Source organism: Scleropages formosus, chromosome 2 (assembly GCF_900964775.1).
Source record: "Scleropages formosus chromosome 2, fSclFor1.1, whole genome shotgun sequence".
Lineage (NCBI taxonomy): Eukaryota > Metazoa > Chordata > Actinopteri > Osteoglossiformes > Osteoglossidae > Scleropages > Scleropages formosus.
Window position 1 is genome coordinate 21,510,316 of NC_041807.1, and position 19,119 is coordinate 21,529,434.

Here is a 19,119-nt window from a genome sequence, read left to right on the forward strand (position 1 = left end):
CCCAAACTCCTCCAGACACACTGCCGTCCACCAACAGTCCGTTTAAGCATCACGCCCGCACCTGATACTCATAGGGTACTAATGAGGTGCTGCAGGTAGACCTAATCCAGTTGGCCACAGACATAAATATTAAATGTGCCTTAGAAACATATTATCATTTACTTTTGGTATAAAGCTACCTGCACTGACAGCTGCAGTGCGGTTGGATAAAGTTCTGGGAGGTTGGGTCAGGGTCCGATCCACCACAGCGGGATGCTGAAGTTTTGTAAGAGAAGGCAGAGTCGCAGCCAGTGTCAAAGAGTACAGTGAAAAGTGCTGGAAATTACATGATTACCAGGGGAGTGTGTACAGCAAACCCATGACTCCCTCTTACTGACCGCCTGTATTTGAAATAATCCCTGTGGCATTAAGGGGGAGTAGGTGGAATAGTGATTATAGTGGTTATGGTTGCATTTTTCCAGTAGGAATGTTGCCAGCTTGTTGCCAGTTTCACTTCTGTTCTGTATTTACTTTGGACTGATACAGTAAAAATAATCTGCTGTATATGTATTTATTATAAACATGATTATTAATATCAGAAATGGCAACGGTGTCAGATAAATAAAGGTTAATAATAATGACCAAAAAACAAGAGGTGATAAGAAACACAACCTCGTGGAATAAACCTGTCAATATATTTTATATTGTTTGCAATATTGTATTTATTTGTGATTATGCATACATAGACATACTATATATCTGTACCATTCAGCTTACCTCTCTATAGCTGTATATAGCTACAGAGTGAGAGAGAGGTACAATGAATGGTAAAGTGTGCTGTGCTCAGTGTGACACGGTTCGAGGCGGGCGGTTCTTCCTCCTACGCGCATCCCCGTCGCCCCGTAGTCATCGCTGCACATGATGCTGCGCGCTCGCGCGCCACCGCTCGCACTCTTCTTGCCGCCCCGTGACACGCTCAGCGCCGCGTTCGGACCGCGTCGCTGCGTAACAGAGTCTCCGCCGCACGAACCGCGTCTCCTCCGCAGGTAAAGCCGCGTCTTCGGGCCCGGTTCGACGGAACCCGGCCGATCCGATCGCTCAAGCACAGGGGCGCCCCTGAGCGGGGGATCGACCCTTTCATTCTGGTCCCGCGTGTAGCTTCAACCCGTATCGTGTGGGAGTGTGTTCTTCCTTTCCTGCTTGTTTCTCTCTGTACGTATCGATCCGTGTGCACGCGACGCTGTTCACATCAGCATCAAACGGCGCGGCGGCCCTTCGCCGGTTCCGCTGTACCCCCCCGACACACACACACGCACGCACGCACGCACGCACGCACACACACACACACACACACACACAATTATCAGACGCTTTTCCCCAAAACGAACGTACATGTCAGAGAACAATGAGTGCATCACCACAGAAGGAGGATTTGGATGCAGACGCGTCATTCTTGAGTACGGTGCATCTGATTTGTCACGTACCATGCCATGGTATCGTGTACATCACACGAGCAGCTGCATAAAAGGATTATCCATTATTCAAAAATTGTTACTGGAAAATTATTAGGCATAAACATTTACACACTCAGACACGTGCGCACTATGGGAAACAACACGTACACGGAACAGAACCGTGGATGTTTGTCCCTGCAGCGAAATTTGACACATTATACATGGAAATGTTCGCGTTTGTGCTCCTTTTTTGCAGCTGGGGGGCATCATACCCTCCTGTTGGAAGCCCGCTGTAGTGCCACCCAGCGGCCCCTTCCCTCCCGTGTGCCACTGTCTGGGGGTGTCATCCTGGGGGGCAGGGTAGATACCATGTGCCCCGATACTGTAAAGGGCTCCGTCCCAGTGTCTGAGCCGAGGCTACACTGAAGGATCTTGGAATAACAAAAGGTTTAGGAATGAAGGTCCAGAGTAGCGGTTCGGACTCGGTGCCTCACTTGCGTCATTCCGACATCCGGAGCGCTGTGGTTTTCCTTCGGTCTTGTCTGCAACGTGACATAATTTCATATGCAAAAGAACTTCTAAAACAAACAAACAAACAAACACACACACACACACACTTTCCGATCCGCTTGTCCCAGACAGGGTCGCAGGGAACCGGAGCCTACCCAGCAATTCAGGGCGGAAGGCTGGAGGGGGGAGGGGACACACCCAGGACAGGACTCCAGTCCGCCACAAGGCACCCCAAGCGGGACTTGAACCCCAGGCCCACCGGAGAGCACCACCGCACCCCCCTCACTTCTAAAACATTTACAAAATAAATTTGAAAGATTAAAAAAGGTTCTGAGGCGCCTTTAATTTGCAGTTTCGCATGTGCTATTATTATTACATTACTAGTAGCAGTTGTAGTAGTAGTTGTATTAACATTGTATTTATTCATTTTCTCCTTCAGGCTTCATGACTTACATGTTAAGGATTCGGCACGTCACAATGACACTGTCGCCTGTCGCATGCAAAACAAGATCAGGTTCTTTTTCATTAATATGCATTGTGGGTGCTTTAGAAAGTTTATGTACATTCATGACATACATTAAGGAATGCTTTCATTTTATGTGTGAAGACCGAGGCAGGGGTACAGACCTTGTATGCCACTGTTTCCATTGATCCGGACAACAGCAATTTGTGTGTGTGTGTGTGTGTGTGTGTGTGTGTGTGTGCGTTTTGGTGTACTGTGCTGTACACTGTATGCTACTTGTCACAGCTGCCTTGTGAGTAGGCACAGGGTGAAGTACAGCTCCACTGATTAATTATGTAAATGAAAACAGAACGTGGGGGATATGCGATTCTGAAGCCATGTATGCTTACCAGTGAAGGTTTACCTGTACTAGTGTTCTTAAGAGTTGAGGGTCTTTTCTTACAATATTACAGATTCTAAAATGTTTTCCTCCTTCCTCTAAAATGAGCAGCCTAAGACTGAAAACTGCATACCTAAATTATGTAAGATTTAAATCTGGGAAACATTAAGATGGTGAGTATGGGTCCTTGGGGACCGGAGATGGAGAATACACACACACATTTTCTGAACCGCTTGTCCCATATGGGGTCACTGGGAACCAGAGCCTAACCCAGCAACTCAGGGCGTAAGGCTGGAGGGGGAGAGGACACACCAAGGACAGGACACCAGTCCATCATATGGCACCGCACGCAGGACTCGAACCCCAGACCCACCAGAGAGCAGGACTCGGTCCAACCCACTGCGCCACTGCACCACCGCACCCCCATCATGGAGAATAATTAACTTTAATTGCAGCATCTGACTCTCACTGAGTTTTTCTTTTAACATACTCTGAAATATACTGCAATTTACAAGAGGTTACATGACAACTATTTCCATGAACAGGTGATCACCAGTATCCTATTTTTCATTGTTAAACTTGTTTGCATTTGCTGTGTTTCATTCTCTGTCCAAGCTGCATATCTCTGCATGGAATATGCAGAATGGAGCCAAATGCATAATGCTGAGCAGCTTTTTAAAGGTAGATGGTATAAATGTGTTTTTTTTCACAAACTGATGAGCATAGTTCCTTTTCAGACTTGCACAAAGGAGCTTTGAACACCTCCATGCATGGAAGTTACTGTTTTGAGATTTTCTGTGTCACAGAGATTTTTGGCAACGTCTGGTCGTCTCCATGCTTGATGCTTTTCATTATACCTTTCAGGATTTTGTGAACTGGAGTGAAAGAGTCATCTAAGATCATTAATATTCCCTGCTTTAGAAAGATGAGTTGAGCAAATGGTAACAGTTATTTTGAACATTACAGAAAGTCTGAGTATTGTTTCCTTTTGTCTCCTATTTTACAGTTATTTTATGATAATGAAGAAATAAACAGTTGATCTGAGCTCTCTTCTCTGGACTGTACAAGTGTTGTGTCAGCATCTCATCTTCATTGTGGAACTGGGAGTCTCTTGAAAACCGAAGGACGTTTCCACCCATTGACATTGTTGAGTTATCAAATGCCGAAAAACAGCAAGGCTGTCAAGAGAGAGCTTGACGATGATGTCACTGAGTCTGTCAAAGATCTGCTTTCCAACGAAGACACCTGCGATGAGTCGTTCAAGAAGAGCTCATTGATTGTTGTCGATGTCCAGGAGGACAAGGATGGGGATCTTGAAGAGGGCTCTGATACAGAGGAGGAGAGGCCTGCATGGAACAGCAAGCTGCAGTACATCTTGGCCCAGGTGGGCTTCTCTGTAGGCCTGGGCAACGTGTGGAGGTTCCCCTATCTCTGCCAGAAGAACGGTGGGGGTACGTGAATCTGTTCCCACACATCCAAGTGTTGTGTGCCGGCTCTCTCACCTTCGATTTACTGATAGTAACAATACGAGTAGGAGGTATGGCTTGAGGGCAAGCCTGCTGTATGATCTTGTATTAGAACAGAAGAATAATTAGAACAGAACTGAATATTAGAACAGAGCTGACTGTCAAATACTTTTTCATTTACACATTTGAAACCCTGCGTGCAGAAGCAGCAAAGTGTTTTGAAAAGAAACAAAGTTTTCAAATGGATACGATAAGTTTTCATTTTAGAGAATGATTTTTCACAGGGACCAAGTTAAGGTATCAGCGTGTTGAGAGAAAGACAGATTTGAGTTCACCATTACTACCAGACTTTTAGCTGAGGAGGCAGGCAAAATGAGTGTGTTGTCTCTCAGCGGAGACAGATCAGCTGTGAGGTGAAGGATTTGTGTTTTAGAGAGGTTGAGTTTTAGGTGGTGATCAGAATGTCAAAGATGTCAGGTGGTAATGAATGAGGAAATGTCTGTAGCTTTGGGGGAATTTTCTTCATTTTCATATTTTCTGAAATTTCTTTGTGTAGCAGAACAAATTCACTAAGGCAGCAGATGATGGTAAGACACACCAGACAGATAAGGAGTGTGGCAGGGCTTTGATTCAACTGCTTTTTATTTCATAAGATCAGTTGTTTCTGCAAATGAAGTTCATTTTCACTTCATTTAATTCATTTACATCATGAATGACAACTGAGCTATTTGCCTGTTCATTATCTGGAGAATCGTGACTGTCCTTCTGCCCCAGGCGCATACCTGGTGCCCTACCTGATCTTGCTTGTGGTGATTGGGATCCCGCTCTTTTTTCTGGAGCTCGCTGTGGGCCAGCGAATCCGCCGAGGGAGCATTGGGGTGTGGAATTACATCAGCCCCCGCCTGGGTGGAATTGGCTTCGCCAGTTGCATGGTGCGTGAAGTGGAACCTGAGGCTGTCTTCCAGACTTGCTACCTCCTTCACCAGCAAATTGTATTATTGCTTTCACTGTGGTATTTGCATGTCTTGACAAAAACTTGCTCATCATCTTGCATTTCCTAAGCAATGTGTTTCACTAACAAAGAAAATTCGGATAAGATGTAGATGTCATTTGAAGTTGGGAGGAGAACTAGTCCTGAAGAAACCATAAAGACCTCCAAGAAGTGGATTACTTGCATTTTCTGTAGGCTGCAGCTGTGATGCACTGAGTGTCCGCTCTGTGTTTGCAGGTCTGTTTCTTTGTTGCCCTGTATTACAATGTCATCATTGGCTGGAGCCTCTTCTACTTCTCGCAGTCCTTCCAGCAGCCTCTTCCGTGGCATGAATGCCCGCTTGTAAAGAACAAAACACACACATGTAAGAGCCCGTCTAACACGATGCAGGGCCGGCCTTAGGCCAATCAAACCTTCAGGACCAAATGGGCCCCTGCATTGGAGGCCTTGCACTGGGGTGGTCGCCTCCAGCTTTAAAGAATAAGGAGAACTTGGGGTACTGCAGTAATCCAGGGTCAGACATGCTCCAAGACAGAATCAAAAGCCTTGCGATATTGTCTATAAAAGCAAAAAACTTTGACAAAACTTTAAAGATTATGCAGAATAGAAAGCAAGAAGCGTGTAGTTTCAAAATATAAGGCATTAAATTTACATATTGTTTCAATACAGCATGTTAAAATGTACAATGTACAATCCATACATTCCTGACACATCATTTGAAATGTTCTTAAGTCCAGGAGACCCCACCAAAATGGTCAAAATTAGACTCCCCAATTGCTAAGGCCGGCCCTGACAACACAATAAATATTCCCCCAAAAAGCTGTGCATTGTCGAAATGTACCTGAAGCTGAAATATCTATTTTTTTAACAAATAAAATTCTTTTGACTCTCACCCACAATGTGCAGATGTAGAGCCAGAGTGTGAAAAGAGCTCTGCGACCACCTATTACTGGTACAGAGAGGCTCTAAACATTTCCAGCTCAATCCATGAGAGTGGAGGCCTCAACTGGAAAATGACCGCGTGCCTGCTGGCAGCATGGACCATGGTCTGCCTGGCTATGATCAAGGGCATCCAGTCGTCAGGGAAGGTGGGGATCTCACTGACACTTCTCTATCTCAGCCACTGTGTCACAGCTGAGGCCTGGAGAGGTAGGGATTGGACCCAAGTGTGGGTGCGTTCGTAGGGACAGGAAAAACAGAGGTCGTGAACAGGCGTGAGTCTTCGAGGCGTGGACGTTGTTTCCAGGGTGAAGCAAAACTCAGTAACCAGGAGATCAAGCAAGGGTCAGAAACCAGGAGAGTCAAAACACAAAACAGGGAACTGGTTACAGGGAGAAGAACATTGAATGTCACAAAGCCACGTAGAGAGGTGTTTGCAAGATTCCGCACCCTGTACCAGGACAGCTCCGCCTTTATACCTGGATGGACTGATTGGTACCAGGTGTTGCCATTGTGCTCGCAGGTGTGGGTGGCAGAACCCCCCACTAACGGATGCCCCCTGGGCCGGGGCTCTGGGTGATCCAGAAGGTCTCAGTAGAAGACTGAGATCAGATCGGGGTCCAAGATGTCCATTGCTGATACCCAACAGCACTCTTCCAGGCCATACCCCTCCCAGTCCAACAGGTACTGCATGTGGCCCTGGCAGCGACAGGAGTCCAGTAGCTCCTGAACCGCATACGCCGGAGGCCCCTCCACCTGCATTGATGGTGGAGGATCCGAGCTCCGAGGGGTCTGGAGGGACGACACTGTGTAGGGCTTGAGGAGGGAGACATGGAATGAAAGACGTACCCTTAGAGTTGGTGGCAGGCGCAAGCAGTAAGTGACCAGGTTGATCCAACGAACAATCCTGTACGGGCCAATGTATCAGGGACTCAATTTCTGAGAGGGGAGTCGTAATTTCAAGTCCCTGGTAGACAACCAGACGGGGCAGCAGTGCCGGTCAACCTGGTGCTATGCAGACGGGCAGACACCCCTCGCCATGTGTCTGCACTGGTCTGGTACCAGGCCTCGACAGCAGGGACATCTGTGCTTTCTGTGTGCCAGAGAAACAGGGGAGGCTGGTATCCTAAGACACACTGGAACGGGGTGAGGCCGGTGGAGGAATGAGGGAGAGAATTATGAGCATATTTCGCCCAGGGTAAAAACCGAGCCCATTGCTGTTGTCTCTGTTCACAGTAGCTATGTAGAAACCTACCCAGTTCCCAGTGTAGTCGTTCTACCTGTCCGATAGCCTGCGGGTGGTAACCTGATGTCAGATTTAGCGACACTCCCAGTTTGTGCCAGAAAGCTGTGGGCCTCTATCTGACACTATGTCCTCTGGGAGGCCGTAGATACAGAAGAAATGTTGAAACAGGGCTTCCATCGTCTCTAAGGCCAATGGGAGTCATGGTAGAATAACCAATAAAGAGGTCTTTGAGAATCGATCCAGGATAGTGAGAATAACGATGTTACCTTGGGACACGGGAAGCTCCACCATGAAGTTGACGGAGATGTGAGACCAGGGCTGTGCCGGGACAGGTAGGGGTTCCAGCAGTCCAGCGGGCTTCTGGTTTGGGGTCTGGGTTTGTGCACATGTTTCATAGGCCTCAACATACTCCTGCACATCCTCCCAGATGGATGGCCACCAATATCGCCCTTGGAGTAGGGAGAGGGTCCGTCGGTGGCCCGGATGCCCTGCTGTTGGGGAGTTGTAAGAGAGACGGTCGGAGACTGACTGGAACATAGTCCTTACCTTCCGGCTTTTCTGCTGGCCCAGGGTCCCCTTCTTGGGCTGCCTGGAGCTCTTGTTGCCATTGACATGTGATCGGGGCCACCACCATTCATTCTGGTAAGATTGGTTCAGGCAACTTTGAGCCTGGGTCTTTGTCATACACTCGGGAGAGGGCATTAGCCTTGGTGTTCTTGGAACCTGTCCTGTATGACACTGTGAACTGAAACCGGGTAAAAAACAGTGCTCAGCGTGCTTGGCAAGGATTTAGACGCTTAGCCTGTTGCAGGTATCGGAGGTTTCAGTGATCAGTGAGGACCAGAAAGGGATGTTGGGCCCCCTCCGACCAGTGCCACCATTATTCTAGTGCCACCTTTATGGCAGCAGTTCCCGCTTACCTATGTCGTAGTTCCATTCTGCTGGCATTAGTTTCTGCAAAAAAAGGCACATAAATGCAACCTTGGAGGGCTGCCCTGCCTTTGAAAGAGGACCGCTCCAACCCCCACCTCTGATGCGTCCACCTCAAATGGGAGCACAGGGGCGGGGAGTCATAGGATCGGCGCCGTTGTGATCCGTTCTTTGAGTGTCTGGAAGGCTCATATCGCCTCCTCCGTTCAACTCAGCATCTTTTCTTTCCCCCGCAGTAGACTCATCAGGGGGCTGCCACTGAGCTAAAACCCCTGATAAACCTGCAGTAAAAGTTAGCAAAACCCAAAAACCGTTGCAAGGCTTTAACAGCTGTAGGTCGGGGCCAGTCCAACACCACTTGGACTTTCTTTGGGTCCATCTCCACACCATCCGCCCTCAGGATGAATCCCAGGAAGGTTACCTGTTCTTGGTGGAATAAACACTTCTCTCCCTTGGCATATAACCAATTTTCTAGCAACTGCTGCAGCACCTGGCGCACCAGCTGAATATGTTGGGCCTGGGTGTGGGAGTAGATCAGGATGTCATCGAGGTACACCAGCACCCCATTATTCACTGGATCCCCCAGGACATGATTCATGAATGCTTGGAACACCGACGGAGCATTGCACAGACTGAAAGGCATGACCGTGTACTCATAGTGCCCAAGGGAGGTGCTAAAAGTGGTTTTCCATTCATCCCCCTCCCTTATCTGGATCAGGTTATAGGTATTGCGCAGGCCCAGCTTGGTAAGCACCCGAGCCCCATGGACTTGTTTAAGTGTCGCTGTGATCAGTGATAATGGGTGCGGGTACTTCACAGTGATCATGTTTAGGCCTCATTAATCAATCCACGGGTGCAGCCCCCTGTCTTTTTTCGCAATAAAAAAGAACCCCGCGGCTGACGGGGAGGTGGGTGGCTGAATGATCCTGGAGGCTAACGGCTCGGTCACGTATTCTTGCAATGCCCGTTGCCCCGGCAACGACAATGGATAAATACATCCCCTAGAGGGAGAAGTGCCCGGTATCAAGTCAACTGCACAATCCCAAGCCCTGTGCTGGGACAGTGTGGCCGCTTTGCTTTTACTGAAGATCTCGGCCAAATCCCGATATTTGGGAGGGATCACGAAACTCATGGTGGTTTCCAGGCTCTCCACTGGGGTGGCCCAGCAAGGAAGAGCTAAACAGGCATTCTGGCATTGGCACCCCCATGCCACCAATTTTCCCATACCCCATGAGAAAACTGGATTATGTTTGGCTAACCAGGTGTACCCCAAAATGTACCCCAAGGTATGTCAGGGGCCTTGATTAAAAAAACGTGAGGTCTTCCATGTGACACACTCCAACTCTTACTCTCAAGGACTCAGTCTGGCTCTCTACCACGCCCGAGCCCAACAGCTGCCCGTCCAGAGCATTAATTCATAATGTGACAGCGCACTCACGTGCCGGGATACCCTGCCATTGTGCAAAAGTCTTGTCCACAAAACGGCTGGCAGCCCCTGAGTCCACGAAGGCTCGTGTCTGCACCTGGGTAAGCCCCCAGGTCACCTTGATCGGCACCATCAACTGAGTGTCAGCGCGATGCAGCACACTCACCTTGGCTCCCAGGTGACGTTTCCTGGGGTGTCCTCTGTTGGAGCAGTCTGCCCAGAAGTGGCCCGTGCCATCGCAGTTGAAGCACCGAGAGCTCCAGATCCTTCGCTGCCTCTCTTCGGGGGTCAGGTGCCTTTGTCCCAGGTACACAGGTTCAGGGACTTCCTGGGCCGCTGTAGGGACCCTGGGGTTTGGCCCGGGGGTTGGAAGTTGGTCCTGAGCTCGTCGATAACAAACAGGGCCCCCGACATGCCTATGATTTTGGGATTGTCAACAAAGCGGTCCAGGAACTAGTCCTCCCCCCGGGGAAACGCCAGCTCGGCTTGGATCCGAGGGTGCAACCCGTGCTGGAACGAGGACAGGAGGGCGGCTTGATTCCGGCCACTCTGCTCCGCCAGCATCCAAAATTCCAATGAATAGGCTGCCATCGTTCTACTGCCCTGCTGGATTGCCATCAGGTGGTCACTGGTGGTATGTGCCAAGAGGAGTTGGTCAAACATCGTCCTGAAGCGCTCCCGGAAGTGCGCATACGTAGTGAGCCTTGTGCCAGATCACCGTCGCCCAGTCCAGCACAGGGCCAGTTAACCATGAGATAACGTATGTTATTCGGCTGACATTGGTCTGATATAGATTTGGCTGGCTATCAAACACAAGCTAACATTGGAGGAGAAATCCCTGGCATTTTTCAGGTGACCTGTCATACCTTTCTGACCTAGCCAGCTGTGGCCCTGTTGCTGGCATGCTCAGGGTGGCAGCTGATGATGCGAGCGATACCGCAGAGGTGGCAACAGAGGTTTTGACTGCAGTTGTGGTCGCCATAATGGTGGTCCACTCAGCGGGTCCTGTGTTTTTCTGCATCTGCCCCAGCCCCTGTAGGAGTTCCAGGATCTGCCGAAGGGTTTGTTCGTGGGACCCAAACAGGTCCCACTGTGTCGAGACCACCATTTGCAGGTGCTCCCACTCCACTGGGTCCACGAGAAGGCGGAATCTTCTGTCACAGCCAAGGCCAGGAGAGGTAGGGATTGGACCCAAGTGTGGGTGCTTTTGTAGGGACAGGCAAAAACAAAGGTCGTGAACAGGTGTGGGTTTTCGAGGCGCGGATGTTGTTTCCAGGGCAAAACAAAACTCAGTAACCAGGAGAGTCAAAACACGAAACAGGGAACTGGGTACAGGGAGAAGAACACTGAATGTCACGAAGCCACGCAGGGAGGCGTTTGCAAGATTCCACACCCGGTACCAGGACGGCACCACCTGTATACCTGGCCGGGCTGATTGGTACCAGGTGTTGCCGTTGTGTTCGCAGCTGTGGGCGTGACACACTGCATCTCATGAAAGCAGTGTGAGAAAGATTATCGAAAGTGTGACTCACGGTAATCCTTCTTCCACAGACCTGCATGAGAAGAGAAAAGATTACTTTTCCCCAGAATTTCTGAAGTTTTTTCAGGATTAAGTGGGTCCTGATGATTTTAATATGAATGGACACATACCTTATGTCAGAGCTGCCTATCTTAGATTTTACATTAAAACTTTTTCAATTAGATGAAATGCTGGATGGATACTTCTGATGGTTGCGTCAATGCAGGTTGTCTGTGAGTTAAACTGAAAATAAAATAGTAAGGTCATATTGTTTGACACTTGTCTGAGTTTAGCTAGGCTAACATTAGAATGGCTCACACCCAGATGAATTATTCCATCTGCAATTGTTATCTCTGCTGCCTTGTGATTTTTAGTTGGCTGTTGTTAGTGGACCTTGCAAACTGAATTAGTCTTGTGATAAGTATTAGTGGGCTGACACAAGGTTTAGTCTAAGAATTGATAATGAGCCAGTCCTTCCAGTTTCCTAATTTCCAGTGTGTCACCCACTTCCCTCTGCTGAATAATCGTTTGCAGTGCTTCTTTTTGTTGTTTTCAGAAATCTTGTCTAATTTTTTAAGATCAATAAGGAGGTTTCTGAGAAATTACTATGTTGATTGAAAATACTTGCTTAGATGCTTGCATTATGAAATGTTGCATATTTAAAACTTAGTTTCTACCTTTTTGGGTGGCCTTGTTTATTTCAACGAATGTATACACTTCAATGAACATTATTTTATGAGTGTGGGCTTCGGCAGTGATACGTCAAGTCACTGGTCTGTCAGCAGAGCTAGAACAAACCCCGTATACAGGACTATGGGAACTCATACACAGTACCTCTGTTTCCAAGGAGTTCATGAACAAATTGCACTTGCAGTAACAGCACTTGTCATTGAGCTGTAGAAATAAATAGAGTTAAAGCCCACCATGATGTGGTAAGTGAGGTCCAAAAAATTCAGTCACAGAGTTGCATCATTTTGAGGTTAATGGAAAACAATATTAATCTTTTTTTTCCTTTTTACAGGTAATGCATGAAAAATGTTGTTGCTGTTTTGCCCAAATCCTGACTTCCTAACCATCTCAAACTCTTGTTTGGATGCACCACAGTCTTGGACATTTTTGACTGCACTTTGTCTTTGAACATCAGCAACATTTTCCACATTGGTTATATGGTCATAAGTGGGGCATTCACACACACACATTTTCTGAACCGCTTGTCCCATATGGGGTCACGGGGAACCGGAGCCTACCCAGTAACACAGGGCATAAGGCTGGAGGGGGAGAGGACACACCCAGGACGGGACACTAGTCCATCGCAAGGCACCCCAAGCGGGACTCAAACCCCAGACCCACCGGAAAAGAGGACTGTGGTCCAACCCACTGCGCCACCACACCACCGCACCCCTTTCTGTGGGGCATTCATCATAAGCCAAAATTCAATTCAGAATATCAGAATCCATGTATTATTATCTATTCAATGATTCTTGACCCAAATTTTTGAGGACAATAGCGGGCAGAGGAAGACAGTAACATTATATCACGTAGCATGGCCTGGGCCTGAAAGGACTGCTTGATTAATGAAAATTCATGGTTGTGAAAATGAAAATGAGGAGATGGGGACTAACTTTTTATCTGACCCCTCCACCATAGTAAACATTTAATCCATTTTAACCAAATGTCTTTATGAAAATTATTACTCCAGTAGCTGAAAAGTTTAATTCCTCAGGCTTTGTTGTTAATTTTCATGTCCTTGGGTGTCTGTAGGTGATGTACTTCAGCTCCTTGTTCCCATATGTGGTATTGATCTGCTTCCTTGTAAGAGCCATGTTGCTGAAGGGATCGTTGGATGGCGTCCTTCACATGTTCACCCCCAAGGTCTGGAGGAGAGTCCATTTTCCTGGCATAATCAGTTAAAAATCAGTTACTGAGCACAAGTTCAGAAAACGAAAAGTGCTACCTGCATTCAATCTCAAACTCAATAAAACAAATTTCTGTTTTTGATTCAACCGTACTACCTGCCTTCCCACTGACAGCTGGAGATTATGCTGGAGGCCAAAGTGTGGCGAGAAGCAGCAACACAAGTCTTCTTTGCACTGGGTCTGGGCTTTGGTGGCGTCATTGCCTTCTCCAGCTACAACAAGCAGGACAATAACTGCCACTTTGATGCCGTGCTGGTCTCCTTCATCAACTTCTTCACCTCGGTGCTGGCTACACTGGTGGTGTTTGCAGTGCTAGGCTTCAAGGCCAACATCATGAATACCAAGTGTGTTGCACTGTAAGTTCACCTGTCATCCACTAGAAGTGCCTGTCCCATGAATGCATGGGAAGAGACCCAAAATGTACTTATGTGAAGGAAATAGTCATTTATTGCCCATGCAAGTTATGTTTGATTATTAGTGTTCAGTTGGTTATTATTTTAACAGAGTGATCTGAACTTTACAGGGGAGTGAAAATTGAGGATATTGATTTGTTGATTTGGAAAGCAGTGTGCTGGCACGGTGGGATTGGCCTGTGCCTGCTCTCTGGTAGGTCTGGGGTTTGAGTCCTGCTTGGGGTGCCTTGCGACGGACCAGTGTCTGGTTGTTGGTGTGTCCCTTGTACCCTGTGTTGCCGGATTAGGCTCAGGTTTACCACAACTCCATTTGGAACAAGTGGTTTTGGACAGTGTGTATTTGTTTATTTATGTAGATCATCAACAGCAGCAGCACTGGATCACAGCAGCGTAAAGACAGAGATGGCATACACAGAAAAACTGTGAATACAGCTGTTGCAATAATGATTTACAGGCACTGCACTCTGCTTTGTCTGCTCTGTTCAAAAAACATGGTTCTGTTTACATTGGGAGCAGTTTTCACACATCTTTGAAGTTTTAAAAGTTATATTTGAAACCTCTCATTTTTGTACAGCATAAGAGCACACATCTTCACAAGCTGGAATGAATAATTTTTAGGATAGTTTTGCAAACTATGCTTGTGTTTTTCACTTAAATCATTGTCAGGGTTAGTATTTTCCCCTGAACTGACACTTTTATCCATAGCAGCCAACAGATTTTTACAGCTAAATTATTAAACCAATCCGGGGGTGCGGTGGCGCAGTGGCGCAGTGGGTTGGACTGCAGTCCTGCTCTTCAGTGGGTCTGGGGTTCAAGTCCCGCTTGGGGTGCCTTGTGACGGACTGGCGTCCTGTCCGGGGTGTGTCCCCTCCCCTTCTGGCCTTACGCCCTGTGTTGCTGGGTAGGCTCCAGTTCCCCGTGACCCTGTATGGGACAAGCAGTTCTGAAAGTGTGTGTGTATGTATTAAACCAATCCAGGGTAACTGTCTTGCTTATGGCTCCAGCAGCTACTTCTAACACTACAACACTATCTTCCACTCCTCTTTGTTAGCAAATGGTTCAGAGATGTGGTTGGTGAAGAACCCAAGTGCAGAGGTTATTTATAATAGTTTATAGATTTTGCAAAGAATGGTTTGTCTTTGTGGTTATATTGCTTTTGATTAGCTAAATGTGGTGCTGGTGCATGAGGGTGATTCTGGTGCAGAGTAGGATATGCCCCTGGTGAGTGTGACACTCCTACATTGTCTGCTGCCCCTTCTCGAGAGCTGGACTCTAAAAAAGTGTGAAAAAATTCAAACCTGTTCTAGTGTTCACTCTATGATCTTAAGAGTATTCGAAGGGTCTGGAGAGAAAATGTTGATTGACTTCTAGGGTTAATAGTGTTTAATAGTGTTCTCTTTGCAAAATTACAGAAACACAAAGAAAATAGTTGAGCTGCTGGGGACTGAGATCAGCCAGGATCTCATCCCCCTGCACATCAATTTCAGTCACGTCACCCCCGAGGACTACCAGCGAATGACTGACATCATCCAAGGGGTGAAGGAGGAGAGCTTTTCTCAGTTAGGCCTGGATTCTTGCAATATTGAAGAGGAATTGGACAAGGTAAGAACTGTGGGCAAGGTAAGAAAGGCTCCTGTGTCATATTTGCAAATTTGTGGTTACTGACTGTGGGCATTGGACATTGGTGAAAGATAGGCATATGCAGTGGTAGATGATGCAAAGCTAGTATAGATGTTTAAACCCATGGTCTACTTGAATGTTCTTTTTTCCTCCTTCTTTCCTATTGAGTTCTGTCAAACCATCCTTTTCCCATAGGCAGTTCAAGGCACTGGCTTAGCATTCATCGCCTTCACAGAAGCCATGACCCACTTCCCTGCTTCACCCTTCTGGTCTGTCATGTTTTTCCTCATGCTGATCAACCTAGGCCTGGGTAGCATGTTTGGCACTATCGAGGGCATCATCACACCATTCGTTGACACCTTCAAAGTGCGCAAGGAGGCTCTCACAGGTGAGCTCAGGTGAATCACCAAGATACAACTTCCAAAGTACAACAGGGTATGGCTAAATTGTACAGGAAATACACCTCCACACTCTCAAAACACACTCATGTAGTTAGCAGCATTCATATTTGGGCTGTGTCTTTCAACCCTCAAGACAGCTTTCTGTTGTTGGAGTTCCTAACCAAAATTGGGCGACTCATTGCAATTGTTTATAAAGTATAAAAGCATAAAACATAGACAATCACATAATGTTGTGTTACACCTTTTAACCAACTTTATTCCTAGTCATTATTATCAGATGGAGTTATGGTCTGTAGAGCCTTTTTAAACTGAAATGATACCACTTTTGTGTGTGTGTTTAAGTTGATATTTCCTTGCTCCTTATTGTAGACCAACACATTTTTTGTGTGAAATGATCGTATTAATAGAAAAAAGTTGTAAATGGGTCAGATTTGACTGCTACATAACTAGACGGTTAAGTGGCCTAATGGCTTTGTTAAAGTAAACAGAAAGGTCCAGAAAATTAAGCAACCAACACAAGTTTTATTCAAGTCTTTATTCTAGAGTTTTTTCTTTTTTTGAAAAAAAGAGTCTGTAGCCTTTTCTGGTTCAGTATTTAGGGTTCATCGACACTGAATGGCTTGTCCTCTCAATCAACCTTCTCCGCACACCCTCCATAACCCCTTCTGACTACTTCACTGACAGGCAGTTTATACCTGGGATGTTTAGACTGGTCACGGGGGCACTGTTGAGTGCTGTTGGTTGTTTTCTCATGGGGCAGGAGCGTAAAGACGTGCTCCAGACAGTCCTCACCAACTTTCTTTGAGCTGAGGAACACATATCCTGGCGAGGGCCTGCATAAGTTACCTTTGTGCTCTAACTGACCTCACCCATTTCTCTGATTCTCCTGTTTGTTGAAAGAGTTAGAATCAGCCTCAAATTTAAAGAGTGTAATTTTTGGGCCCAAACAAACTTTCTACGTACACATGGTTAGGTACACGGTGGTCATCCTTACCATCTTTGACATCATTAATGCTTGACTATGGAATCATTTGCTTGTGTTTGAGTGCAAAATCAGCCTAGTTCTTTACTGGGTCCTTGCCAGCAACAGCCCTTCTACTGTTTGCTTGTGAGCGCAGTGGGATGCTGCCTGGTGGCGTTCAGCATCGGCCTCATCTTCGTGCAGCGCTCTGGGAACTACTTTGTGGCCATGTTTGATGACTACTCTGCCACACTTCCCCTGCTCATCGTGGTTGTCCTGGAGAATGTTGCAGTGGCCTGGGTCTACGGCATTGATAAGTGTGTTTTTAATGCATAAACTATCTGTGATTTCAGCCTGAAAAAAACATGGCAAATAGATAATTCTAATTATACTTTTCCAGGGCTCAGCTTTGTTTTCTAATGCAAAAAAATGCTTGTAAGGCAATTAATGACATCACATGGTTTCTTTTTTATGAATTTGGTCATCACACACACACACACATTTTCAGAACCGCTTGTCCCATACGGGGTCGCGGGGAACCGGAGCCTACCCGGTAACACGGGGCGTAAGGCCAGAGGGGGAGGGGACACACCCAGGACGGGACACCAGTCCATCCCAAGGCACCCCAAGCAGGACTCGAACCCCAGAGCCACTGGAGAGCAGGACTGTGGTCCAACCCACTGCGCCACCGCACCCCCTAATTTGGTCATCATTTTGCCTCAAATCTTTTAATACTTTAGCTTAATTTATTGTCCACCCATGCCTCCAACAGCTATGAAAGTATGAAAGCAAACTACCTGTCCCAGACATTCAGGCAGCTGTTACTGTAATACTGCTGTATGAGCTCTAGTAAATGATGCATGGGTGTAGGTAACACTAAAATAATGCATGAACTATGAGGCAAATCACATGCACTGAACTACCCAGATTGCTCAACATTACTGAATAACTGAGCTGCAGTCTCCTTTTCTCAGATTCTTTGAGGACCTGAAAGACATGCTTGGATTCTCACCATACCGATTCTATTACTACATGTGGAAGTACATTACCCCCTGTGTGCTTCTTGCTCTGCTAGCAGCCAGTGTTATACAGTTGGGAATGACCCCACCCAGTTACAGTGCTTGGATTGAGGAGCTGGTAAGTAGTGGCAGGTACCATGCTATGAAAAAGCTTTTGTATTGGTCGGTGAACTTCCCATGCCTCCTCAGTGGATGCTCCTCATCATCACATTACTATATCGTAACTTGAAAATGAGGCAGCTTTAAATTACATGTCCCATATAGCCTTTTTTCGTACTTATAGTTATATTTTCACGTAAATCTTTTTATAGCATTGTGTATATTGTCTGTGTATATTATATATTGTGTATGTTGTCACCAGACTCTGGCCTGTGTATTACACTCATCTGTTGTATTTTTGACAAAGTGCACTGTATGTTTTGTGTGGCATGGAGGTCCAAAGAGAAATGGTATTTTGTTCTCCTGTATGTGTAACTCACATATAGGCAGAATGACAGTAAAGTTGACTTTTCATATTTATTTGTAATAATAATTTAATTCCTGTGTCTTCATTATGTAATGGAAAGTAAGGGGATTTTCAGCTAATGACAAGGTTGACTTACATCAGGACTACCTGTACTGCCCATACAGCTTGCTATGACAAGCACCTCCATAACACTGTTGGCTTAAGAGAAAGCAGGGGATTGAGCCCCTGTCCCTGTGTGTCTCAGGCCCAGGAGCAATCTGTGAGCTACCCTGGCTGGGGGCTGGCTGTCTGTGTCTTGCTAGTGGCCATGGCCATCCTCCCAGTACCGGTGATCTACTCCGTGCGCTATTTCGACCTCATTGACAAAAGCTCCAGCAGCCTTTCCTCCGTGTCCTACAAGAAAGGCCGCATCATCAAAGAACAACCAAGCCCCGAGGATGATGACGCCAGCCTCATCCATGGCAAGTCACCAAGCGAGGTGCCCTCCCCCATGCCTGGCAACAGTATCTATCGGAAGCAGAGCAGTACTCTGGACATCGACACCGCCCCCAATGGCCGATATGGGATTGGCTACCTGATGGCAAACATAACCAACATGCCTGAATCAGACGTATAACACCTTCAACTGGCCAGTAATTTCAAAACGACCATTTGGCTGTATAAGCATCTGCTTTTGCATTTACTTGTATATTTGTAGATAACTTGTCCCCAGGCATCACATCACCCTGTCTGCTGTAAAACATGAAACACTTCTAACTTTGCTCTAAAGTGACGCTTACGATTTTGCCACTGATGAAGTCAGAGACCGGTTGCTGGACAGAACCAGATTAGGTACTGGTACTGTGGTAAAATGGTCAGTAAATAAAAATAACAAGGAGTGTTGCTTCAGCATTCCTTTGGCACTTTATCAAAAAGATAAAAAAAAAAAGATTGTTCTCCAGAAATCTGTGCCTAATAACTTCACATATTTGTTTTTTGAACTCTTAGCTTCATGGGGTATTCTGTGTATATATATATACAT

At 46.6% G+C, this 19,119-nt stretch overlaps 1 protein-coding gene across 1 annotated transcript; it reads left to right on the forward strand.

Annotated features, from left to right (window-relative positions):
- The first annotated feature begins 812 nt into the window (after positions 1–812).
- slc6a15 (solute carrier family 6 member 15) lies at positions 813–18,865 on the forward strand. Its single transcript, XM_018747068.2, has 12 exons — positions 813–1,025; positions 3,792–4,236; positions 5,026–5,183; positions 5,480–5,606; positions 6,149–6,330; positions 13,064–13,174; positions 13,333–13,574; positions 15,044–15,233; positions 15,447–15,639; positions 16,771–16,930; positions 17,588–17,750; positions 18,343–18,865. The coding sequence occupies exons 2-12, from the start codon at positions 3,945–3,947 to the stop codon at positions 18,712–18,714; spliced, it is 2,190 nt and encodes a 729-aa protein (XP_018602584.1). The 5' UTR covers positions 813–1,025; positions 3,792–3,944; the 3' UTR covers positions 18,715–18,865.
- The last annotated feature ends 254 nt before the right edge of the window (positions 18,866–19,119 follow it).